Source organism: Schistocerca piceifrons, chromosome X (genome assembly GCF_021461385.2).
Source record: "Schistocerca piceifrons isolate TAMUIC-IGC-003096 chromosome X, iqSchPice1.1, whole genome shotgun sequence".
Classification (NCBI taxonomy): Eukaryota; Metazoa; Arthropoda; class Insecta; order Orthoptera; family Acrididae; genus Schistocerca; species Schistocerca piceifrons.
The window spans coordinates 358,141,366-358,169,202 of record NC_060149.1 but is presented as its reverse complement, the minus strand read 5'-3'; the positions used below and the strand labels follow the sequence as shown (position 1 = coordinate 358,169,202).

General features: G+C 40.5%; 1 protein-coding gene across 1 annotated transcript in view; it reads right to left on the bottom strand.

The window, feature by feature from the left end:
- Window positions 1-27,837, bottom strand: part of LOC124721769 (ADP-ribosylation factor 2) — a 42,949-nt gene that overhangs the window by 10,598 nt on the left and 4,514 nt on the right. Inside the window, exons 2-3 of the mRNA XM_047246879.1 lie at window positions 18,264-18,344; window positions 5,562-5,743 (exon numbers count right to left, since the gene is read on the bottom strand). Coding sequence (XP_047102835.1) covers window positions 5,562-5,743; window positions 18,264-18,344 — 263 coding nt within the window. The remainder of the gene's footprint in view (window positions 1-5,561; window positions 5,744-18,263; window positions 18,345-27,837) is intronic.

Genomic DNA, 27,837 nt, shown 5'->3' with positions numbered 1-27,837 from the left:
CCCCAGTTGGTTTTGCTCAGGCAGCAGAGGGTACTGAGGTGCTGCCAGCACTTCCCCTTAAGCTGATGAAGGTGAGGAAGCCAAGTCCATCAAGCATAGAAAACCAGTCCTAAGAATCGAATTAAGGTAAAGTTCTGGTTCTGGATGAACAGTATGACGCCCACAGAAGTGCACAACATACAACTTTGCGGCGAAAACTGGAAACTGTGGGATAGAGCATATGACTGCGACTTGTGGATTGCTCCCTGTAACCGCCACTTAGCAACACCAGTACTGGTGGAGCACAGAGGTGAGACGGACGGCCCTACAGCTGCTGCTAGACCATTAATGGCCACTAAAAACAGAGACATGGGGGGAACTATGGGAGGCACCAACTTGGACACAGAAAGTACGAAGCGACAGGAAGTTTTGTATACAAATCGGGAGCAGGCCTTTGAGACCCCACTCGTATAACGTGTGAAGGATATGATGTCGCCAGGTCATATCATACGCTTTTCGTAAATAAAATTTAAAAAAAAGCAACCAAATTTTGGCGTCTGGAAAAGGCTGTTCGGATGGCAAACTCTAGGCACACAAGATTATCAGTAGTAGAGCGATCCTGTTGGAAGCCTCCCTGACATTGAGCCAGTAGGGCATGTGACTCTAGGACCCAACCTAACTGCCGACACACCATACATTCCAGCAGCTTACAAAGAACGTTGGTGAGGCTGATGGGCCGATAGCTATCCACATCAAGTGGGTTTTTACCGGGTTTGAGCACCAGAGTGATGGTGCTCTTCCACCACTGCGATGGAAAAATGCCATCGCACCAGATCCGGTTGAAGATGATGTGGAGATGTTGCTCGTAGTCAGATGAGATATGTTTAATCATCTGACTGTGGATCTGATCTGGTCCAGGAGCCGTATCGGGGCAATGTGCAAGGGCACTGAGGAGCTCCCACTCTGTAAATGGGGCGTCATAGGTTTCACTGTGGCGCGTAGTAAATGAGAGGACTTTTCCTTCCAGCCGCCGTTCGAGAGTGCGTAAGGCTGGGGGGTAATTCTCTGATGCAGAGGCTCAAGCATAGTGCTCAACAATCGCGTTTGCATCGGTAGATAAAACGCCATTTATGTTAACACCGTGAACACCTGTTGGGGGTCTGGTACCCGACAACAAGTTTGATCTTTGCCCAGACTTGGGAAGGTGATGTATGGCACCCAATTGTCGAGATGTATCTCTGCCAACACTCCTGCTTCCATCGTTTGATAAGGCGTCCGTGGGCTTGGTGCCGGGGCAGTGACAGGAAGATGGGAAGTGGTCACTACCACACAGGTTGTCATGTGCTCTCCAGTGTATAGATGGGAGAAGCCCCGGGCTGCAAATTGATAAAGCAATGGCCGAGGTAACTACCTCAAGCCACACTGAAATGTGTGGTGCCAGTATTTAAGAGGCAGAGGTCAAACTTAGACAGTAAAGCTTCGACATCTTTGCCTCGGCCAGTAAGCACAGTGCCACCCCACAAGGGGTTATGGGCTTTTAAATCTCCCAAAAGTATGAAAGGTTTAGGGAATTGATCAATCAGTGCAGCTAATACATTCAGGGATACTACGCCATCTGGAGGAAGATACACTACTGGCCATTAAAATTGCTACACCACGAAGATGACGTGCTACAGGCACGAAATTTAACCTATAGGAAGTAGATGCTGTGATATGCAAATGATTAGCTTTTCAAAGCATTACCACAAGGTTGGCGCACCGGTGGCGACACCTACAATGTGCTGACAAACAGCAGTTGACCAGCGTTGCCTGGTGAAACGTCGTCGTGATGCCTCGTGTATGGAGGAGAAATGCGTACCAACAGGTTTCAGACTTCGACAAAGGTCGAATTGTAACCTATCGCGATTGCGGTTTATCGTATCATGACATTGCTGCTCGAGATCCAACGACTGTTAGCAGAATATGGAATCGGTGGGTAATACGGAATGCCGTGCTGGGTCCCAACGGACTCTTATCACTAGCAGTCCAGATGACAGGCATCTTATCTGCATGGCTGTAACGGATCGTGCAGCCACGTCTCGATCCCCGAGTCAACAGATGGGGACGTTTGCAAGACAACAACCATCTGCATGAACAGTTCAACGATGTTTGCAGCAGCATGAACTATCAGCTCGGAGACCATGGCTGCGATTACACTTGACACCACATCACAGACAGGAGCGCCTGCGATGGTGTGCTCAAGGACGAACCTGGGTGCACGAATCGCAAAACATTTTTTTGGATGAATCCAGGTTCTGTTTACAGCATCATGATGGTGGCATCGGTGTTTGGCAACATCGCAATGAACACACATTGGAAGCGTGTATTCGTCATCGCCATACTGGTGTATCACCCAGCGTGATGGTATGGGGTGCCATTGGTTACACATCTCAGTCACCTCTTGTTCGCATTGACGGCACTTTGAACAGTGGACATTACATTTCAGATGTGTTACAACCCGTGGCTCTACTCTTCATTTGATCCCTGTGAAACCCTACATTTCAGCAGGATAATGCACGACCGCATGTTGCAGGTCCTGTACGGGCCTTTCTGGATACAGAAAATGTTCGACTGCTGCCCTGGCCAGCATATTCTCCAGATCTCTCACCAATTGAAAACATCTGGTCAATGGTGACTGAGTAACTGGCTCGTCACAATACACCAATCACTACTCTTTATGAACTGTGGTACCGTGTTGAAGCTGCATGGGCAGCTGTACCTGTACACGCCATCCAAGCTGTGTGTGACTCAATGCCCAGGCGTATGAAGGCCGTTATTACGGCCAGAGGTGGTTGTTCTGGGTACTGATTTCTCAAGACTATGCACCCACATTGCGCAAAAATGTAATCACATGTCTGTTCTAGTATAATATATTTGTCCAATGAATACCCATTTATCACGTGCATTTCTTCTTGGTGTAGCAATTTTAATGGCCAGTAGTGTGTACATTGCAGACAGTTATTTTCTGCGTCGTCATTCTGATACCACAGCTTCAAGAGGGGTTTGAAGGGGCACATGTTCACTACAGACTGAGTTTAGGACATAAACGTGAACTCCACCTGACACTCGATTATAGTCACTATGGTTACTGTAATATCCCTTATAGTCACGGGGTGCACGGGTCCGGGAACCACGTTTCCTGGAGGGCAATGCAGACAGCAGGTGTGAAGCTTAACAGTTGCCATAGCTCAGCCAGGCGGTGGAAAAACTGCCACAATTCCACTGGAAGATGACATGATCATGACGCTGGGAAGGCATGGAAGATTCAATGAGGCAGTTCATGCCTCAGGGTCACCTGCTGCCACCGACTTTTTGCCTGAATAGTTTATATCCATTTTGTCTGAGGGTCCGGCGAGATCTAGGTCCTCAGCGGACAGCAGAATCTCCACCTCATCCACAGACGCAGAGCTTGGAGGTAGTGGTGGTGTGGGTGCCACCACAATTCCCTTTGTCTTGGGGACCTTCCTTTTGGATTTCTCTCGCTGCTCCTTGGGTTTCCCTGGCTGGGAGGACTTCACTGAGTGGGTGGTGCAAGAGCAACAGGGAGGGAAGTGCCCCCCACCATCAAGGGAGCAGTTGTAGTCTTCCAACTCTCAGAGACGACTGGAAATCGCAGAACTGATGGGGCTACAAATGTTCTCACAGTGGCGGCATAAGATGAGGTCACAGCCGCAGGATGTAGGTGCTCAGATATCCTCTTGGCCTCAGTGAAGGCCAGCCTGTCCAGGATCTTTTATTCAATGATTTTCCTTTCTTGCTGTAAAATCTTGCAGTCTGGTAAGCAAGGGGAATGATGGTCTCTGCAGTTGACACAGATGGGAGGCGGGACACATGGGGTATTGGGGTGGGATAGACATCCACAATCTCGACATGTGATGTTGGAAGTACAGCGAGAAGATATATGCCCAAACTTCCAGCACTTAAAGCAATGCATTGGGGGAGGGATATACAGAGGTGGAGGATGAGCAGGACTGCAATGCCACAACGAGAAAGTATGCTACAGATTGCTCTTCGTGAAAATTTTTAAAAATGGGGGTCAAAGCCTACAGGGGACCATCACATAAAGGTTGAAAGGTGTGAGACTCCTTTTAGTTGTCGCTTACGACAGGCAGGAATACCTCGGGCCTATTCTAACCCCCGGGCCCGCAGGGGTGGGGGTTGGGGGGGGGGGGGGGGGAGACAGGAAGGCATTGACAGTTTAGTTTTGGAGGAAAGTGTAGGGGATAAAAATTTTAGGAGGAGACTAAGAGAGGACTACTGTAAGCAGGTTTGGAAGGATATGGGTTGCAGCAGTTATTTGGAGGTGATGAGGCTTGGACAGAATGGAGTAGGATGGAGAGCTGCAGCAAATCATTCTTCAGATTGAAGACCACAAAAACATAACAATGAGGCCATGACTCATGTCCATCAACACTAGTTCAGTTGGATACAAATGGAGACAAGAAATCAACCATAACTTTGCTGAAATAATCATCTCAACATTTACATGAATTGATTCACAATAACTACAGAAAAACCAACACAGGATAAGTATGGAACTTGAGCACTGAAAGAAGTGCAACATTTTGAACTTTTTGCTTAGTACGGATGAAGAGTGGAAGAATCTCTGACAGAAGCAGAATAGGATTCATAAAAAAAAAATCTTCATAGACTTTAAAACCACATTCAGACACAATTGCTTAAGAGTAGGTTCTGACTTATCATGGAAGTACTCTGAACTGCAAACAAAATATGACAAACTGCCATTTTCACTTTTGCTCAAATGAAACTGTTTACTGGCGAAGTATTCAAAACCATTAATGACTGAAGGTTCTGCTGAAATACAAAAGTACTGAGCACTGATATGCACTAAAAATGGAATGGTAAGAGATCCTGTTTTGATCACAGACAGACTTCTTTTCTCAAGCTTATTTTACTTGGTTTATCACATTTTCCAGATACAGGTACCAAATACTTTGCCCACTCTATTATCCCAATACACACAGATACTCCTGCTACTGAATGTTCAAAATTTGGGTAGGCCAGTGCACTACAACTCCAAGTAGTTAATAATGACTGGATAATATGAAATGCAGAGGTATTCAAACCCATCAGCTGTTCTTAAGAAACATTTTGCAATCAGTGCATCCTCCTGACTGGCACTTCGGCCAAGGATTTCATTAAGTAACTTTCACTTAGCTTGTGCATCTGAAAGTGTACAATCCAAGACAGATATACTGTCACTCACCATCAAATTACGATGGGGAATTTGAAATGGGAGACATTATGTTAGGAATGTATGTACTTATCTATCGAACTACTATGTCCTGAAAAGTCATAACATGAAAGGTGGTGCCGGGCACACACTATTTTAACAAATGTGATGATTCATCATACTTTAATTCATGATTCTTTTTTTATGTGACTGTATTAACTTATACACTCATGATTATTGGATTTGAAATATTCAAGTCTCATTTCAATGATTCCCATTAGATGACAGGTACCTCAAAAGTAACACAAATGTAACAATTACACAAACTTAAGTGTGTGTACTATTTTACCATATTCTGTAGTTCCTTTTCTGCTTCACCAATTCTTTCTCTGTCATTGGAGTCAACGACAAAAATTAAGCCCTGAGTATTTTGGAAATAATGGCGCCACAGTGGTCTTATCTTATCTTGACCACCTACATCCCACACAGTGAAGCATATGTTCTTGTATTCCACCGTTTCTACATTGAAACCTGGAAAATAACATAATGAATTAATATCACCTGACTTACACACATAGGTAAAAAGATTATATTATCAACTTGAAAAGAATAATTCTAACCGGCGAAACATTTGTCTTAAACACAATTTTATCATTAACTCATTATGTGTGTTGGGAGGAACCCATCACCAGATCAGTGGCATGAAACATACAATATATTAAACACTGCAACAACACACTGAAGCTGAGAAACATACGCATTAGAATCAATACAGAGTACCTCATCACTTCCTACTCCATTCCATAAAACAATCAGTGCCTAACTGACTAAGGCAGTTCAACATAGAACAAGGTAAACAATTTTGCAAGTAGGTGGTAGCAGTGACAGTAATGCCTATGACATCAGTAATAACTAGCAAGTATTCATTCTCAATTGTGCGCACCTGCCGATGAATCAACACTTCTCCTATTCGGTGAGTGGTCCCCTTTATTCGTAAATCTGTGTCAGTCATGACTGTTATGTCACTATTTCTTTTTAAAGTACATGTATTATTTAGCTATATATACATGCATAGTGCAAGCAAAGGAATCAAACTGTACTAACAAGGCTGTAGTTGCACCATTCTAATAGCTGCTGGAATTTGAACATTGGAAGCGACACAATTTGAACTAGCCAAGGACATAAATTTCAATCAAAATGTTAAAAGCGATTTTACCTGACAAACTAAGATTACAACTACTTCAATAATTACGGTGACGGAAAAAAATTGCAATATGAAGGAGTTGTCACATAAGAGTGGCTCTAGTATGCCACTATGGGGATGCATATCGGGTTTGCTTTCAACACACTTCAACAGTCATGAGTGTTAGGTACCTTTGAGATTCTACTCAGGGAGTTGATGTCAGTCAACAGTGCCTTTAAAGCGAAAAACATGTCATTATCAGCACCTCACTGAGTATGAATGAGGTCGTGTAATAGGACTACGAGAAGCTGGATATTCTTTCTGCAATACTGTGGAAAGATTGGCAGGAATGTAACCACTGCACATGTTTACTGGCAGTGGTGGTCATGAGCATGTACAGTCGCGAGATGACCAGGCTCCAGACAGCCACGTGACGTTACCACAAGGGAAGACCATCGTGATCAGCGCGTGAGTCTGGCACATTGTACTGCACCTGTAGCAGCAATTTGAGAAGCAGCTTGCACCACAGTGACACAACGAACTATTACAAACTGCTTACTTCAAGAGCACACCGAGCCAGATGCCCTGTAGCATGCATTCCACTTACCTCAAACCACTGTCATTTGTGACTTTAGCTGTGTCAAGTGAGGCTCATTGGACTGCAGAATGGAGATCTGTAGTGTTTTGTGGTGGAAGCTGGTTCTGCCTCAGTGTCAGTGATGGCCGTGTCTTGGTTAGGAGGAGGCCAGTTGAGGGTCTGCAACTAACCTGTCGGTGTGCTACACACATTGAACCTACACCTGAAGTTAGTCTGGAGAGCAGTTTCATGTGCCAGCAGGAGCATTCTTGCAGTTATCCCATACACCCTCACTGCAAATTTGTGACATCAAACTGGTGATTCAACCTGTTGTGCTGCCATTCACGAACAGCATTTCATGAGGAGTTTTGCAAAAGGATAATGCTCACCCACATACAGCTGTTGTAACCCAACATGCTCTATACAATGTTGACGGTCGCCTTGGCCTCCTGAAGTCTCCAATCGAGCAAATATGGGATACCATCAGATGATAACTCCAGCTTCATCCACTAAACAGCATTAACTGTCCCTGTATTGATGGACCAAGTGCAACAGACATGGAACACCATCCCACAAACTGACATACGGTGACATGTACAACACAATGCATGCACGATAGCATGCTTGCGTTCAACATTCTGGCAGTTACACCAGTTATTAATATACCAGGATTTCACATTTGCAATGGCTGACATCGCAATTACATTAGCTTGTTATCTTACAATGTTAAATTTTGTTACTCTACATTAATTATTTTTTGATGTTGCAATTTTTTTCTGTCAATGTATAAAACTTGAAGATGTGGAAAGATGAGAGCACTACGTTTATTATGATTAAAAGGAAAAATTGATGATTTTAGCTTAGTTGCAAGTTGAATTACGCCACCAAAAATCCATCAGTCACTACAATTTAATTAATGACACCAATGGGATGCCGTTGTTGTTGTGGTCTTCAGTCCTGAGACTGGTTTGATGCAGCTCTCCATGCTACTCTATCCTGTGCAAGCTTTTTCATCTCCCAGTACCTACTGCAACCTACATCCTTCTGAATCTGCTTAGTGTATTCATCTCTTGGTCTCCCTCTACGATTTTTACCCTCCACGCTGCCCTCCAATACTAAATTGGTGATCCCTTGATGCCTCAGAACATGTCCTACCAACCGATCCCTTCTTCTGGTCAAGTTGTGCCACAAACTTCTCTTCTCCCCAATCCTATTCAATACTTCCTCATTAGTTATGTGATCTACCCATCTAATCTTCAGCATTCTTCTGTAGCACCACATTTCGAAAGCTTCTATTCTCTTCTTGTCCAAACTATTTATCGTCCATGTTTCACTTCCATACATGGCTACACTCCATACGAATACTTTCAGAAATGACTTCCTGACACTGGGATGCCGTATCTGAACCAAATAGAAACAAAAGAGCCACATCCATGACAACTGCAGATTGCAGCACACACGGCCAAACATGAAATGAAATGTATTAACATGTAAGCAGCTTCTAAAAATATTTCAAACATTTTTTACAATTTTAAATGGGACAGGTAAGGAACAAAATACACACTGTATCTATAACATAACACGAAATGAAGTTTTTAAAATTCAGATATTGCTTACAACTTAAAGCGACTTTAAAAGGTAAGTAAAATGTGTCATTAGTGACAAGATTTTTACAAGATAATAACCAATATGTTGTAATTTAATTAACCTACAAAGGATCAGAGTTAATCCAAATTTTCTTCAGGGAAAAACCTAATATGTGCTGAAATTTTTTTTTCATTTGTAACCTGATCATCTGCTTTTTTGTGGTGACATCCTAACACGCTAAATACTGATTTAAGTGTGATCCCTGAAACACATTTTGATATCACACATTGTCTGCTCAATACAATGAAGTGAAAAAGTCATGGGGTAGTGATATGCACATAAACAGATGGTGGCAGTATTGCTTACACAGAGTATAAAATAGCAGTGCATTGGTGGAGCTGTCATTTACACTGACGAGCCAAAACATTACGACCACTGCCCACCACAAGGTATGCTGCCTGGAGGCTCTGAGAGCGTGTGATGCAGTAAGAGAAGTATACAAACGGAGCAGAGATGAATGGGGAATCATTTCAGTGATAAGTGGCACAAATGTGCAAATCTGCTGACTTAAGTGACTTTGACAAAAGCAAGATTGTTGTGGCCCAGTGCCTGGGAGCGAGCATCTCGGAAATAGTTAAGGTGGTCAGCTGTCCGCATGCTACTGTCTTGGGCATCTATGGAAAGTGGTTGAAGAATGCTGAAACCACAAGTAGGTGACAAGAAATTGGATGTCCATACCTAATCACAGAACACATGGATCTGAGGCTTACCCACTCTCTAAATCAGGATAGGCGGTGATCTGTGGCAGGTATGATGAAAGAGTACAGTGCTGGAGCAGGCAAAAGTGTTTTTGGGCTCACTGTTCAGTGTCCAGTATTTAACATTGTGTTCTGGAGCAGAAGACCCCTATGTGGCCCCATGCTGACCAAACAACATGGTTGATTATGATTTCAGAGGGCACAGGATTATTGTGACTGGACCACAGATCAATGGAATCGTGTCACCTGGTAAGATGAATCCCATTTATTGTTAAACCAGGTCGATGGTTGTGTGCAGATACACTGTCACCTGGGTGCAGTTCACCACAGGTGCGTGACGGTGGAAGCAGTATTGTGCTATGGGAGACATTCACCTGGACTACCACCACGGCAGCTGTAGACTATGTGAACACTATTAGGGACCACCTGTAATCCTTTATGCTTGGTGTCTTCCCCAATAGCGATGGCATCTTTCAGCAGGATAACTGTCCATGAAACAAGGCCACAATCATGCTGCAACAGTTTGAGGAACATGATAGTTAACTCAGGTTGATGTCTTGTCCATCAAATTTGGCTTATCCGAATCCAATGAAATCCATCTGGGACACTATCACACACCAGCTCTGCATCCACAAACCAACCACCCATAAACTATGGGAAGTGTATGACCTGAGCATAGGCACCTGGTTGCACAAACATCTGGAAACCTACCAAGTAGTTATTGAATTGATGGCACGCAGAATCACTGCTGAACTGCGTTCCAGAGATGGACCCACACACTTTTAATCAGGTGATCATAATGTTTACGCTCACCTGTGTATACTCAGGTGATTCATGTGAAAAAGCTTCTGACATGACTATGGTGGCATGACAGAAATTAACAGACTTTGAATGTGGAATGGCAGTTGGAACTACATGCATGGGACATTCCATTTCAGAAATCATTAGGTAATTCAATACTCCCAGACCCACAGTGTCAAGAGTGTACCGAGAACACCAAATTTCAGGTATTACCTCTCACCGCAGACAGTACCGTGACCTACGGTCTTCACTTAACAACTGAGAGCAGTGGCATTCGCATTCAGTTGTCAGTGTTAATGGACAACCAACACTGAATGAAATAACCACAGAAATCAATGTGAGATGTATGATGAACATATCCCTTAGGACAGTGCAGCAAAATTTGGCATTAATGGATTATGGCAGCAGACGACTGATGCGAGTGTCTTTGCTAACAGCACATCATCACCCTTAATGCCTCTCCTGAGCTCGTGGCCATATTGGTTGTACCCTACACGACTGGGACACATGGCTTGGTCAGAGGAGTCTGCATTTCAGTTGGTAAGAGCTTATGATAAGAGTTCCAGTGTGGCACAGACCCCATGAAGCTTTGGACCCAAGCTGTCATGAGGCAATGTGCAAGCTGGATGGCAGCTCCCTCATAGTGTGGGTTGTGTTTACTTGGAACGGACTGGGTCCTCTGGTCCAACTGAACCGATCATTGACTGGAAATGGTTATTATCAACTACTTGGATACCATTTGCTGGCATTCACGGACTTAATGTTCTCTAACAAAATGTCCTGTCGCTGAGCCACAATTTTTCGTAACTGGTCTGAAGAATATTCTGGAAAATTCAAGCAAATGACTTGACCACCCAGATCGCCCAGCACGAATCCCATCGAACATTTATGGGACATAATTGAGAGCTCAGTTTGTGCACAAAATACTGCACCAATAACACTTTCACAATTATGTGACAGTTATAGAGACAGTAAAGCTCAGTATTTCTGCACTACGACAAGCATCTCTCTCCGAACCACATGTGGTTTTGAAACTTCCTGGCAGATTAAAACTGTGTGCCGGACCGAGACTCGAACTCGGGACCTTTGCCTTTCACAGGCAAGTGCTCTACCGACTGAGCTACCCAAGCACAACTCACGCCCCATTCTCACAGCTTTACTTCTGCCAGTACCTCGTCTCCTACCTTCCAAACTTTACAGAAGCTCTCCTGCGAACCTAGCAGAACTAGCCCTCCTGAAAGAAAGGATATTGCGGAGACACGGCTTAGCCACAGCCTGGGCACACAGTTTTAATCCGCCAGGAAGTTTCATATCAGCGCACACTCCCCTGTAGAGTGAAAATTTCATTCTAGAAACATCCCCCAGGCTGTGGCTAATCCGTGTCTCCGCAATATCCTTTCTTTCAGGAGTGCTAGTTCTGCTAGGTTCGCAGGAGAGCTTCTGTAAAGTTTGGAAGGTAGGAGACGAGGTACTGGCAGAAGTAAAGCTGTGAGGACGGTGCGTGAGTCGTGCTTGGGTAGCTCAGTCGGTAGAGCACTTGCCCGCGAAAGGCAAAGGTCCCGAATTCGAGTCTCGGTCCAGCACACAGTTTTAACCTGCCAGGAAGTTTCATATCAGTGCACACTCCACTCTAGAGTGAAAATTTCATTCCACATGTGGTTTTGGTTTTGTTCATGCCAAAAGAATAAAATGGAACAGTTTGGATTAAGTTTCAAAAAGCTGATTTGGGGCAGTAGTAGAATTCATCAAATTGATTCAGTTTTCCCATTCTTTTAAATACTTTACTTTACCCCTTCATCATAGGGAACAGCCTTACATATTGAATGCTTTGCATCCATGTATAAAAGTTCAACATTGTGACTGAGAAAAACGGACTACTCAATAATCTATACCTTTCTGTTAAGAAGATAGATAACAAATTAGGAGTTATGGATTTTTACCACAAACAAATCTGCACTGATGTTATCATCAGCCAAGATTCCCACCACCCTTTACTGTCTAAGTAAATTATTTTTGTACTACACTAGTAGGCTAGCAAAATTACACCTTGGCCATAATACCAGTGATTGTGAACTCAATATTATTATCTAATTTTGTCAGGACAATGGGTATGAAGCAAGAAATATATGTAGATTGTTCCATTCTACTCTTTCAGCACACTAAAACCACCTTTGGTGAAAAAATGTATTATTCACATAAGACAACCTATTTCATGATAAGATTACATATGCATTTAGAAATACTAACATGAAGATATGTTTCTGCACTAGGAAAATATTGTGTTTATGCCTGCATTGAAGTCTGGGGAAAAAAAAACCACTGGATTGCATTAAGGTACCACCTAAGAGACGATAAACATTTATTAAGGTCCACTGATGGAAGTACAGAAATTTTACATTTGGCACTGAAGTGCACCATACTTGATGTCATATAACAGAGACCTTTTCACACCATAGAAATGTTTCTTTTATGCCCCGTTTGATGACTATCTGGACTAACTCCGATCCTCCGTAAGTTAACTGAACAGCACGGTATTGGAGTATTCTTTGTGGAAACACTTGTTGCCACTGTTACATTTTACTTATTGTTTTAAGTCTAAGTTATAAGCAATACCTGTATTTGTGACTGTAGTCTTTCCCGGCGTAAACTACTGATGAAGGTTTCTCGGGTCTCCAGCCGGGTGGTAGCATTGATATCTTGCAACGTTTTGGGAAGTGTCGTACTACCCATCTTCTGGCCAGAGATATCGCGAGATATCAACGCTACCACCCGGCTGGAGACCTGAGAAACCTTCATCAATACCTGTATTTTTAATATTTTATTTCATGTTATAGATACAAATTATGTTTTACTCCTCACTCATCTCATTTCAAATAGTAAAAAATAATTTTTAACTTCCTTAGAAGCTATTTAAACATTTATACATTTTTTTTGTGTTTTGTCTCTGTGCACTGTGAGCTGCAACTGTCACAGATGTGGTGCTCTTGTTTTCTTTGGGGTCGGGTATAGCATCCCACTGGTGGTGTGGCTGATGACCACAATATTAAAAATGTAACTTGCTACTAAGCTATAGTTGTCGGTGACTTCTTTTAATCGTAATAGATTTCCTTACTCCCTTCCTTTCAAGTTTTATTTTTTAACTTTTACTGTTTTGACTCATGTACTCTTGTTTTCAAATAATGACCACATTACGAAAAGGAATGATTACTACTCACCACATGGCGGAGATACTGAGTGACAGATAGTCGCCACAAAAAGGCTGTAGAACAAGTTAGCTTTTGGCCTTTTCATAATATTGTCACTATCCCATCCTGCATTTTGCACTGCTTGTATTCAAACGGGTTGGTTGAAATAATGACTGTCATGACTATTGTTTTAAATTTACATGCTGAATTTTCCCATACACACCACATTCCTATGTTCAAATTCAGCAGCTTGAAGCCTTCTTGGTAGAAATTTGAAACTGCAGTGAGTGATTATTTTCTGTGGTGTAATTGTAATAACTGATCTCAATGTTGCAAGCACCACCTGCTACGAGGGCTATCCACAAAGTACATTATATTTTGGAATTAAAAATAAATAAAGTATTGGAAATTTTTTTTATTATATGCAGATGAAAGTCACACTTAAATACTACTTTTCTACATAATTGTCATTTAAATTAAGGCACTTATCGTAGCGATGGACGAGCTTGGAAATTCCTTCGTCGTAAAATTCGGCCGCCTCCGCCTTCAACCACATGGTTACCTCTTCTTGAAGCTGTACGTCGTCATCAAAACGCTGCATAGCCAACCACTTCTTCATTGCTGGGAATAAGTGGAAGTCGCTCGGTGCCAGGTCGGGACTGTACGGCGGATGAGGAAATAACTCCCACTTAAAAGATTCGAGAACTTCACGAGTGGCATTTGGCGTGTGGGCCCGGGCGTTGTCGTGAATCAGCAATATCTTTGCGCCCAACTTTCCCCTGCGCTTGTTTTGTATTGCTTTCCTGAGGTTGTGCAGAGTTTGGCAATACCTTTGAGAGTTTATTGTAGTGCCTCTTTCCAGGAAATCCACAAAAATCACACATATTCTGTCCCAAAAGAAGAGATAACCACGTGGTTGAAGGCGCAGGCGGCCGAATTTTACAATGAAGATATTTCCAAGCTCGTCCATCGCTACAATAAGTGCCTTAATTTAAATGGCAACTATGTAGAAAAGTAGTATTTAAGTGTGGCTTTCATCTGTATATAATAAAAAAAAATTCCAATACTTTATTTATTTTTAATTCCAAAAACTAATGTACTTTGTGGATAGCCCTCGTATTAGGCCATATACGGCAGTGGTTCCTCACAATTTTAATATCACTATGCCATTCCTATACTGCTTTTAACACTTTGAAAGACATTTTTGTACCGATTTATTCCAATTTTTCTCACTTCCTAGGGTAAAATTCTAGCAGGTTTGGAATGTTTTAGCTATGGTGTCATTAGTGTAATTTGATTCCTTTTTTATGACTGATGTCATAAGGCTTACTTCTCTCAACGTCACCTACAGAAAAAATTGTTTACTTTGTACCGCATTGAACTGCCATTGTCGACTGGGCACTGATGGTGTTACAGAATGGAGTAGAAAGTGGCAAGATACTCTGCACAGATTCTAATACATATGTTTCTCAGTTTCACCAAGTTCTTGCAATGTATTCCTTTTAATATATTGTCTTACATTGCACAGGGTGGGCAAAATAAAACTGACCCAGAATATAGTCATAAGACTGACTCAAAATTGACTCTTGTTAATTAACTGGATAACTATCACACACAATGCTGAGAACTACGATTTCAATGTACCAGTCTGTTGCTTTCACATGTCAGTGCACGTTCATATGCTGCCCATTGTAGTGACTACTTTGCTGTGTCATTGCATTTAAGTGAGAGGAGAACACATGTTTAGTTATCAGCTGAATGTAACACAATATGGTGCTCACGATGAAATACCACGCATCATTGTTGACTGTTATACGAAATCAATTTGTGAAAACATTTGTGGAACTATTAGCTTAATAGTCTGACTGGTTTTGGCAAAACCTGTGTCAAGTTCTGCAATGCAAAACTTAGTGGCAAAAAGGAAAAAATAAGGTTTCTGCTGCAAATAAAAGCCACAGATATCCAAAAAGTTTTCTAACATCAGAAAACATTATTCAAAGTGAAGGAAAGGCTGGAACAAATTAAATCGAGGTTTCAATGTTGTTTGTCTGTGCAAGTAGGAATTTATAGATCTTGTCAAATCATCATCCAAAGGGACCTGCATTTAGAAATTTACTGTTGTGCATGAGTCAAGGCACCCAGATGAACTTTGGCACATTGAATTCTGCTAGTGGTTTCTGAGTGAAGTGGAATTGGGACTTTTGGACCTTCAGTTTTTCCATTTATTCTGATGGGACCAGGTTCAGCCTGTCAGTGTATTGTGAACTTGCAAAATATGCACCACTACACATCAGAAAATCCCCATCAGTACTCTGAAGAGCCATAACGAAATCTCAAGATTGGTGTTGGGCACACAATGTCAGGTGTCAACATCAAAAAATAACTCTTTCACCAAACTGAATTCTAAGGGGTATGTCCGCAAACTGCTTAATCCACCATGTGGATCAACTCACAGAAGGTGAACAACTGTATGGATATTTCAACAATATGGAGCATCAGCACACAATGGCTTCACAATCTTGTCACAAGTGCCTGAGGTGTTGACAGTGAGGAAACAGACAACCAGCAGAGACACTGTAATCTCCTGGCCACCTTTACCTGATCTCTCTCCGTGTTTTTTACCTTTGGGGCAAACAAAGGTCAGATGTACCCAAATAATCCTCACACACTGGAAGGGCTACAGCAAAACACGGAAAAACTATTGCTTTTATCCCTCAGGCAGGGCTGCTACACGTGTCTCGAAGTTGGACAAATAAAGCACAGTGCTACATTTGCATTCCAGGGAAGGATAGGGAAGGAAGTGGGTCATTCACTTTTAAAGGAACCATCTCGACATTTGTTTGAAGCAATTTAGGGAAATCGCAGAGAACCTAAATCAGGATGGTCGGTTGCAGGTTTGAACCATCGTCCCCTTGAATGCGAGTCCAGTGTGCTAACCACTGGGCCACCTTGCTCGGTAACGTTCAATTCCGCATCACTTTAGCTGTAAATATTTCGCAGGCCAATTTTATTTTTCCCATCATGTACGTTTCACGCCACAGATCTGATGGTGTTCTCCCAAAATGCATCACATGATTATAAATAACATTATTTTGTCAATTGGGGTGTTTTACAATTTACTGCCAATGTGGTTGCAGATCTTACAGGATTTTTGTCGAAAGTGAAAAGGACAGCCATAGTCACTAAATAAATGTTGCTGGAATTTTAAAACCATTCCTTTCAGGAGTACACTACTTACATCAAAGGTAAAGATGTTAAATATGTACTGTGTGGTTAGGTATGCAGTAATGTACACTACTCGCCATTAAAATTGCTACACCACGAAGATGATGGGTTACAGAAATTTAACAGACAGGAAGAAGATGCTGTAATATGCAAATGATTGGCTTTTCAGAGCATTCACACAAGGTTCGTGTCGGTGGCAATGCCTACAACATGTTGACATGAGGAAAGTTTCCAACCGATTTCTCACACACAAACAGCAGTTGACCGGCGTTGCCTGGTGAAACGTTGTTGTGATGAGAAATGCGTACCATCATGTTTCCAACTTTGATAAAGGTCGGACTGTAGTCTATCACGATTGCGGTTTATCGTATCGCGACATTTCTGCTCGCGTTGGTCGAGATCCAATGACTGTTAGCAGAATATGGAATCGGTGGGTTCAAGAGGGTAATACGGAACGCCGTGCTGGATCCCAATGGCCTCGTATCACTAGCAGTTGAGATGACAGGCATCTTATCTGCATGGCTGTAACAGATCATGCAGCCACATCTCGATCCCTGAGTCAACAGATGGGGACGTTTGCAAGACGACAACGATCTGCACGAACAGTTCGGCAACGTTTGCACCAGCATGAACTATCAGTTCGGAGACGATGGCTGCGGTTACCCTTGACGCTGCATCACAGACAGGAGCACCTGTGATGGTGTACTCAAGGACAAACCTGGGTGTATGAATAGCAAAACATTTTTTCGGATGAATCCAGGTTCTGTTTACAGCATCATGATGGTCGCATCGGTGTTTGGCTACATCGTGGTGAACACACATTGGAAGCATGTATTCGTCATCACCATGCTGGTGTATCACCCGGCGTGATGGTATGGGGTGCCATTGGTTACACATCTCGGTCACCTCTTGTTCGTATTGACGGTACTTTAAACAGTGGATGTTACATTTCAGATGTGTTACAACCCGTGGCTCTACCCTTCATTCAATCCCTGCGAAACCCTACATTTCAGGAGGATAATGCACAACTGCATGTTGCAGGTCTTGTACAGGCCTTTCTCGATACAGAAAATGTTTAACTGCTGCCCTGGCCAGCACATTCTCCAGATCTCTCACCAATTGAAAACGTCTGGTCAATGGTGGCCGAGCAACTAACTCGTCACAATACGCCAGTCACCATTCTTGATGAACTGTGGAATCTTGTTGAAGCTGCATGGGCAGCTCTACCTGCACACGCCATCCAAGCTCTGTTTGACTCAATGCCCAGGCGTATGAAGGCAGTTATTACGGACAGAGGTGGTTGTTCTGGGTACTGGTTTCTCAGGATCTATGCACCCAAATTGCATGAAAATGCAATCACATGTCAGTTCTAGTAAAATATATTTGTCCAATGAATACCTGTTTATCATCTGCATTTCTTCTTGGTGTAGCAATTTTAATGGCCAGTAGTGAAACTTGGCCTTAATTCCACATGAGCATTATTTCCGATGTACCAACATTGCCAGTAAGTAAGTGTGTACCTATCAGTAGTGCAACACTGAGCAGCAACACAATTTACAATAGTGTTAAGTATCATTAAATTTAACGCCTGTTAAGTGTTTCCATTTTGTTTGAATCCCAACACAAATCAAAATGAATCTTTTGAATGCTACTGATAACTAAGACGTGTTTTCATATATTGCAAGAAAATACATTGTTGCAAGAGCAACATAAGTTAGGAACAAGTATTACGTACCAATAGTTGGAATGGTAGTGACGATTTCACCAAGCTTTAACTTGTACAATATCGTTGTTTTTCCTGCGGCATCAAGTCCGACTGTAACACAATAATTAAACCAATGAGCTGAAATTGTCAGTCAGTCACATGTGACTATGCAATATATCAGGTGAAATATAAGCAGATATACTTCTGTTTAGAAGGAAATTTTAATTAATAAACTGGCTGTGTGTCTGTATAACAATCACATTTGACATAAAATCATAGTGAGCTAATTACTTTTCTGTTCAGTGTTTCCTTTTCTGAAGATGGCTTTGGTCAAAAGCTAAATGTGTACAAGTCTTTTCGTTGTGCCTGTCTGCAACTCAATAGCAATCTATCTTCTGGTTCTTTTGGTTAAGTTACTGTTTAAATGAGTCAAACGAAGACTTTCTTTGCATGGTGAACACTTGTAATAAAAAGTTGATGAGACTAAATATTTACAACTAACAGTATCGAAGTAGACTCTTAGGTACATTTGAATTGACTTTTTTTTTTATCATTTCCAGTAAAAGTAACTTTAACAACTGACAGCTGCCATTTTATTGGGACCTCTGTCTTCATATAAAAACAGTTTCACTTTTCATCTGCCATGTTTAGCTAAAGCATTGGTCAGGTCACTCTTGAAATCTAAAAATAAAGATGTGTAGAAAATGCTGAGGGAAGGTTCAGCCATTTAATCGGAACAGTTTCCTTTCTTGAGAAGTATTGCCAGCTTTCCTTTGTGAATCGTGAATGTGAAAAAGTTTCAGTATAGCCAAATGTAATGATTAAATGTAGATTATACTACAATGAGAGAACATGTAGAGAGAGAGAGAGAGAGAGAGAGAGTGTGAGTGTGAGTGTGTGTGTGTGTGTGTGTGTGTGTGTGGAACCTGCTGCTAGTACATGCAATATTCCTCTCTATCTGACAGATCACTAACAACAAGGGCTTACATCATCATTGCACAATGCAATATAAGGTGGTTACAATATGAAACAGGGCACTTGCACGCAATCTGGTAACAGGAATGATACCCTACCATCCATCATTCCTATGCCAATCAAAGTCTGGAGGCAACCATTTCTTCCACCAACCATATCTGAATAGTCACTTGGGATGAGATGAAAAAGTATTGTGCAAACTGAATCCAAGTGTGACGAATTCTTAAGCATGCAAAGATTACTCTATTGATCACTGACCGAGAAAGTATTTTCTACACAGTTCTTCATGCTTCACTTTGAGGATTCACAATTTGAGCTGATGAGAGCTGATGGAAGAAGACTGTCCAAATGGAATCAAATTCCTTCCCAAATTCACGGAAATCTGTCTCTTCCAAACAGAAATAGCCAAAATCAAGGCTAGTAACCAAAGCAGATGTTCAAAAAAGGTGAGATATACATCAATATTTTCCAGTTTTCATGCATCCATGTTTCTGATGGAATGCAGCTGTTAATTATTATTTTGATTGTTGAGCTTAAGCTACCAATGTAAGATGGTTCTCATCATCATTTGTGTAGCCTGAACTAATGCTAGTTTATGAGGGTACGAAATTAGTGGTGAGCAAATTGGGACCCGAGTTAAATTTTACAAATGTGCAGAACTGTACTAGCATGAATTCTGTTGCAAACATTGATCTGTACGGTTTGCTGCTTTGTAATGCAATCAGTGAAATCTTTCACATTAAGAAGAAACTGAATGATAGCAATTGTCACACGTGACCAATCAATAGTGTTATTCAAGTACTGTAGCTGCAAGTGCAATTTTGTAATTATGAATGTTGTAAAAAGCAAAATTGGTTTCACAGCTGAGCGCATCCCAGTCGCTGAATTTTCACTGGTAAAATGAAGTAACTTCAACAGTAACAGCTAAGATCAATTGATACACAAACTGTTGAAAGCAACATACGTGTAATGCTGGTAAAATGGTTACTGGAAAGGCTATTTCACGTCTAATCTTTAACTGAACATTTTTAGCTGTGAAATAATGGAGTTTCATAATTATATTTTCAGCCACTGAAGTGTCTGAGGCAGAGATGAGATATTATATTGATTTCACTTTCATCATTAATTAAACTCACTAATGAGAAATGGGTATTGTTCATGTGTGTTTGGATTGTAGGCCTACATAAAATATTATTCTCTCTTCACAGATGAAGCAAATGAAAGGGAAGATAGCATAAATGGAGAGAAAGCTTAAGACATTTTTGCACCCAGATCAAATTAAGTACTTGGAAATATTTTCTGAATCAAATCCTTTTAAATGATCAAATGACACTAAGATTTGCTCTAAACGTGAAATGCACTGTTTGTACAAAGTGTTGTGAATTTGTAAGGAGCATCAATTATGCACTGCCATCAGCAAGACCACTGAGGAGGACTGAAGCCTACAAGTTTGCACCTGATATTCTGCATATTATTGAGTGGTCAAGTGAGAAGTTCCAATCTGAAGATGTGCAACGAAAACTGTGTGTACAGTCATTGGATGAAATGTCCATGGGGTCTTTTGTTCAATACGACAAAGGTTTAAAAAGATATATGGAATTTGTGATTGAAGAGCTACCCAGTCAATCAGAGCTGCAGCTTGCCAGCCATGCTTTAGTTTTTGTGGTATGATGTTTAACAGTGCAATGAAAGCAGGTTGTGGCACATTTTTTAACTGGAAATCCTAAAGACCCACATAAACTTTGGAACACCCTGTGGAAAGCAATCAAATATTTGTATAGTGAAGGTATAATAGTCAAGTGTGTTTAATGTGATACAGGTACTATCGATGTTGGCATGTGGAGAATTATTAATTCAATTCCGAACCAGGTGAAATGTAAAATTAAACACTCGTGTCTGTCTACAGAGAATTTGTATTTTTCTGCTGGTGTACCTCGCATTTTAAAGAACATTACAAATTGTTTGTTGTCACAAAACAAAAATACTTAGAGTCACAACACTGTTTCACTGAGAGATGTAGAAACTTTAGTCAGACTTTAGGGTTGGGGTGTACCTGTACTGGTTCCAAGTTTGTCAGCTATAGAGATTAATTTGAAATGACTGGAGTTCCAGTGGTTAGGAACTACTTCAAATTTTGTAGTCCTGTCTTCCTCAGTTGCTTTTAATATTACGGTATATTGACAATTTTTACTTTTGGACCATCTAACATTGAAACTGTAAGTAGAATTTAAAATATTACTGCATCATAAAATAACAACCAACCAGAACTGTTTATAACCTTTACATACATTGCCTCAAAATGTAAACTAAATAGTAAAAATATGTAAATATTCCAGGCCACTGAAGATGCCTTGCAGAGAATAAAGGCGAAACACACATGGCACGAAAATTTTGTTTCATTCAGTTGTCGGTAGATGGTCCAAAAATAAAAATTATAAATATACCATAAAAGACTAGACACTTGTTAAATCATAATGTGGCTTCAGCTTTACAAATGATGCATTAGCAGGACTTATTCCGAAATGAGGGTTTATATTCCAAGAGATTAACTACCCGTTAACCAGTAAGAACACTTGTTTTCAAAAGTCCATGAAACTAGTAATATTCATCCTACACCAGTAAAACTAAGACATGTAATCAGGATAGTAAGCACTGCACAGTATTTACATCTACCATAGTCATTGTCATATGAAGTGAATGATTTGAATAAATTAATTTACCTGATCTTCATTTCTTTTTCTGTGATAACCAATACCATCTACAACAGAGCTCATATTTTTATAATTTAAACTGCACATAATTTGTTAGTAGTATTCAGGGTTGAGAAAAACCTGGATATTTTAAAAAGTACACAGTGGGTAACATTTTTGTATTATGATTTAACAGTTCAATTTAAATTTCTATGATTAATTTATTCAAAACACTAACCCATTCTTATGAATACTTTATTAGTGTCCCATTTCTTGTCCTGCCAGCATTGTATCCCTTGATAGAATCTTCTCCACGTATGGCTAGTTTGCTCAAAATTAAGAAATAATTTAGGAGAGAAAAGACCAGTGAAACGGGCAAAAAGATCTATAAATTTCTGCATTCCTCCAACAAGGAGTAAACTGTATTTTACAGTCATTATGATTCTACCTAAAGTTAGAGTTTTTTCTGGAAGTATAAATGTTATTTAACTGTGTTTCTTATACTGCAAAAAAGCTTAACATTTTGTATGTTGATCAAATTTTTATAATAAAACATAGTTGGGTTTTTGGTGTCTAAACAGGTTTTTAAAAGACATGTTTTTTTTTAGTTTGGTTAAATTACAACAACTTTGGTAGCAGTTGTCTTCAAGAAACTGATTTGTTTCATCTGCTCCTTATGCTTGTGGGTGACACGTTTGATCATAAATGCAGTTTTTCTGTAATTAATGTGGCAATAATATCACAGCATAATATAGTACACTGAGACTCTGCTATTTTCAGATTTGAAACACAGCTTGCTGGAACATAAAGGAGACTGCTATCATGTCAGTATGTGTTTCCAGTATACTTGTTTTGGCTGAAACAGACAAAAAAGTTACTGCTTATGTATGAACCAATGATTTTTGCAGTCTCTCTAACAGCTGTGTTGGGAAAACTCATGCCTGATGGAGGATTATGCAATGCTGGCCAAAGTCAATCCATCTACTTTTGATGGTCCATTTCTTGTCCCTGTGTTTTCTGCTACAATTTCCTGGCACAACATACTTTGATCCTAGAGGTTAGCTACCTTTTCTCTGGGCTTCAGCTGAAAGAACTGTATTCATGGTGATGTAAAAATATTTTCAAGAGATAAATGTATTTCCCATGTAAGTGTCAACTTCGTAAGCTTTTAGACTGGCATGAGTAAAGATTTATGCCAGAACTGAACTATTCAAGGTTGGAAGTGCTGCACAAGTAACTACTAATCTCCAGTCTTCTATGTTGTTTTGAACCGTGGATAATTTTGTGCATTGTTAGACAACATATTACTTTGCCACAACTAATGGATTTTTATCAACTGTTAAAATTACAAATCTCAAACAGCAACAATTACAGCAGTTACAACTGATGACCTTAGCAGTTAAGTCCCATAAGATTTCACATTTCATACAGCAGTTACATTAGTCATCTCCAGGAGATGTAAGCCTGGTACCACATTGTTATTTGGGATTGTCTGTAAATAAACATTCTGGGTAAAACTGAATTCATAAAATCTATTTCCAATTTTATTAAATACATCATGATCATGAACCCCACCATTTATCAAAAATACTGAATTAACTGAAATGTTTCATCAAATGTCCCAGTACTGAAAGACCAGATAAGTTATAGCTTCTTGTGCTGTCACCAGTATTACACGACAAATTGCAGTTCCACTGCTATTCCTTAAAGGTGCAAACAAGTGTTGTTCTCTACTTGGAACTTTTGTAAAGTTATAATGTACAATTTTTCCCTTAAAAGTGCACACTGAAACAAATATTTTCATTATTACTGGAAATTTTTTTTATTGTTAACTTTTTTATTCCTTATCGCTCCATCAGTTGAAATATTGATTTGGTTTGAAGCAGTGAAAGGTAAAATTACGACAAAGTATGCTATAGAGAATGTGGCCGCACCGATTCTTGTTGCAATTTGTGTGATGTTTGGGTAATGCTTCGTACAGTAAACTGTCTCTCGCACTGAAAGGAAAAAGGCCTTTTCATTAAAGAAATTCTGCTTGCCCCAAAGGTATCTGGGGAACAAAAAGCTGTATGTTTTGCTTAAAATAGTAGGTAACCCTTCCCTGCCTTTCAATCATTTAAGCACAAGTGTAAGGGGGTGATGTGGATGGGATAGCCTGTCTAGTGAGCTTTTCTGGCCAGTTTGTTTCACCTGCGGGCACATGAAATGGCACAAATTTGCAGGTGATGAGTTACTAGTGATTTTCACGTGACACATTACACAGTTTCTGTTTGAAATGTTTATTGTTCCATCAGGATACGGTAAAGATTAAAATGTCACGAAAACTAAGTTAAACGCAAGATTTTTTTAATATCCTCAACACTAATTATTAGTACATGACTCACATACCGAAATAACTTTCGCTACATAAAGACAATACTAATAGTAAGACAATACTAGTAGTATGCACTACATATGTAACCATTCATCCAGATGCTTCACTAGCAGATGTGGCAGTGATGCATCAGGTTTTACTGCCAAGAATTTACATTGTGCAGGTATGAACATTTCTGAAGGTGTACCGTATTACTCAAACTAAATGAACAATCTCAGTCTTATGCATCAACATTTTATTATGGAACTTACAAAGACAATTTCCAACTCAGAAGGTATGCAAATGAACTTCACAACAATAAACATTTTCAAAAGCAACTGTTCTCTTCTCTAACAACAATTATACTGCGTTATCTGCTCTAGCCACAAATGGCAGCTCCACAAGGAACATTGGTGTCCAGAATTCCCCTGTATAGGCCTTGGTAGGAGCTATATAGATCAAGTGAAATTTCCAATACCCATTTTTCGTTTTCTGCCTCTTTCTTTAGGTTACTTCATATTGTGGTTTCATTGATTGCCAGGGTTATTGTTTGGTTGATTTTTGGATTAGTATTTGTTTTGGTTTATCTCCGTTATTAGGATAGTCATATATTTAGTTCATCCACACCCAAAGCCCCCTGATCGCTGCACTTGCCCCATTAGTTTCTTGTTATTTCTCTAATGAAATATTTTTTGTTGTATTTGTGTATGTTAACATGTGTAATGCGTGACATGGTCACCACATTGTACAAGCTTTAAATAGAGGTATCCACCATCTTGATGACGTCACGGGTAAAACGTGATGAGAGGTACCAGGTAGCATAATCTTCAGTATTCCCCGTTTGTGTTCTATAATATTAATCTTCCACATAAAAATTACAGCTCTCCTGGATTCTGTCAACAAATCTAAGTCCATCATTTGCTTTACATGCAATTTAACCTCTGTCATTTCATAGTTCCACACATTGTTAATGCCACATATTTGTAAAGGTAACACTTTTTAAATGTTAATCGTTGTTGTTGTGGTCTTCAGTCCTGAGACTGGTTTGATGGAGCTCTCCATGCTACTCTATCCTGTGCAAGCTTCTTCATCTCCCAGTACCTACTGCAACCTACATCCTTCTGAATCTGCTTAGTGTATTCATCTCTTGGTCTCCCTCTACGATTTTTACCCTCCAATGCTAAATTTGTGATCCCTTGATGCCTCAGAACATGTCCTACCAACTGGTCCCTTCTTCTTGTCAAGTTGTGCCACAAACTTCTCTTCTCCCCAATTCTATTCAATACCTCCTCATTAGTTATGTGATCTGCCCATCTAATCTTCAACATTCTTCTGTAGCACCACATTTCAAAAGCTTCTATTCTCTTCTTGTCCGAACTATTAATCGTCCATGTTTAACTTCCATACATGGCTACACTCCATACAAATACTTTCAGAAACGACTTCCTGACACTTAACTCTATACTCGATGTTAACAAATTTCTCTTCTTCAGAAACGCTTTCCTTGCCATCGTCAGTCTACATTTTTTATCCTCTCTACTTCGACCATCATGTTATTTTGATCCCCAAATAGCAAAACTCATTTCCTAATATAATTTCCTCAGCATCACCCTACTTAATTCGACTACATTCCATTATCCTTGTTTTGCTTTTGTTGATGTTCATCTTATATCCTCCTTTCAAGACATTATCTATTCCGTTCAACTGCTCTTCCAAGTCCTTTGCTGTCTCTGACAGAATTACAATGTCATCGGCAAACCTCAAAGTTTTTATTTCTTCTCCATGGATTTTAATACCTACTCCAAATTTTTCTTTTGTTTCCTTCACTGCTTGCTCAATATATAGACTGAATAACATCGGGGAGAGGGTAGAACCCTGTCTCACCCCCTTCCCAACCACTGCATCCCTTTCGTGTCCCTCGACTCTTATAACTGCCATCTGGTTTCTGTACAAATTGTAAATAGCCTTTCGCTCCATGTATTTTACCCCAGCCACCTTCAGAATTTGAAAGCGAGTATTCCAGTCAATATTGTCAAAAGCTTTCTCTAAGTCTACAAATGCTAGAAACATAGGTTTGCCTTTCCTTAATCTAGCTTCTAAGATAAGTCGTAGGGTCAGTATTGCCTCACGTGTTCCAATATTTTTACGGAATCCAAACTGATCTTCCCCGAGGTCGGCTTCCACTAGTTTTTCCATTCGTCTGTAAAGAATTCATGTTAGTATTTTGCAGCCGTGACTTATTAAACTGATAGTTCGGTAATTTTCACATCTGTCAACACCTGCTTTCTTTGGGATTGGAATTATTATATTCTTCTTGAAGTCTGAGGGTATTTCGCCTGTCTCATATATCTTGCTCACCAGATGGTAGAGTTTTGTCAGGACTGGCTCTCCCAAGGCTGTCAGTAGTTCTAATGGAATGTTGTCTACTCCCGGGGCCTTGTTTCGACTCAGGTCTCTCGGTGCTCCGTCAAACTCTCCACGCAGTATCATATCTCCCATTTCATCTTCATCTACATCCTCTTCCATTTCCATAATATTGTCCTCAAGTACATCGCCCTTCTGTTACCCAAGGATTTCTAGCAGCCCTCGTCTTTTTACCTACTTTATCGTCTGCTGCCTTCACTACTTCAGCCCTCAAAGCTACCCATTCTTCTTCTACTGTATTTCTTTCCCCCATTCCTGTCAATTGTTCCCTTATGCTCTCCCAGAAACTCTGTACAACCTCTGGTTCTTTCAGTTTATCCAGGTCCCATCTCCTTAAATTCCCACCTTTTTGCAGTTTCTTCAATTTTAATGTACAGTTCATAACCAATAGATTGTGGTCAGAGTCCACATCTGCCCCTGGAAATGTCTTACAATTTAAAACCTGGTTCCTAAATCTCTGTCTTACCATTATATAATCTATCTGATACCTGTCAGTATCTCCAGGCTTCTTCCATGTATACAACCTTCTTTTATGATTCTTGAACCAAGTGTTAGCTATGATTAAGTTGTGCTCTGTGCAAAATTCTACCAGACGGCTTCCTCTTTCATTTCTTCCCCCCCAATCCATATTCACCTACTACGTTTCCTTCTATACGTTTTCCTACTACCGAATTTCCGTCACCCATGACTATTACATTTTCGTCTCCATTCACTATCTGAATAATTTCTTTTATTTCATCATACATTTCTTCAATTTCTTCGTCATCTGCAGAGCTAGTTGGCATATAAACTTGTACTACTGTGGTAGGCATGGGCTTCGTGTCTATCTTGGCCACAATAATGCATTCACTATGCTGTTTGTAGTAGCTTACCCGTACACCTATTTTTTTATTCATTATTAAACCTACTCCTGCATTACCCCTATTTGATTTTGTATTTATAACTCTGTATTCGCCTGACCAAAAGTCTTGTTCCTCCTGCCACCGAACTTCACTGATTCCCACTATATCTAACTTTAACCTATCCATTTCCCTTTTTAAATTTTCTAATCTACCTGCCCGATTAAGGGATCTGACATTCCACACTCCGATCCGTAGAACGCCAGTTTTCTTTCTCCTGATAACGACGTCATCCTGAGTAGTCCCCACCCGGAGATCCAAAT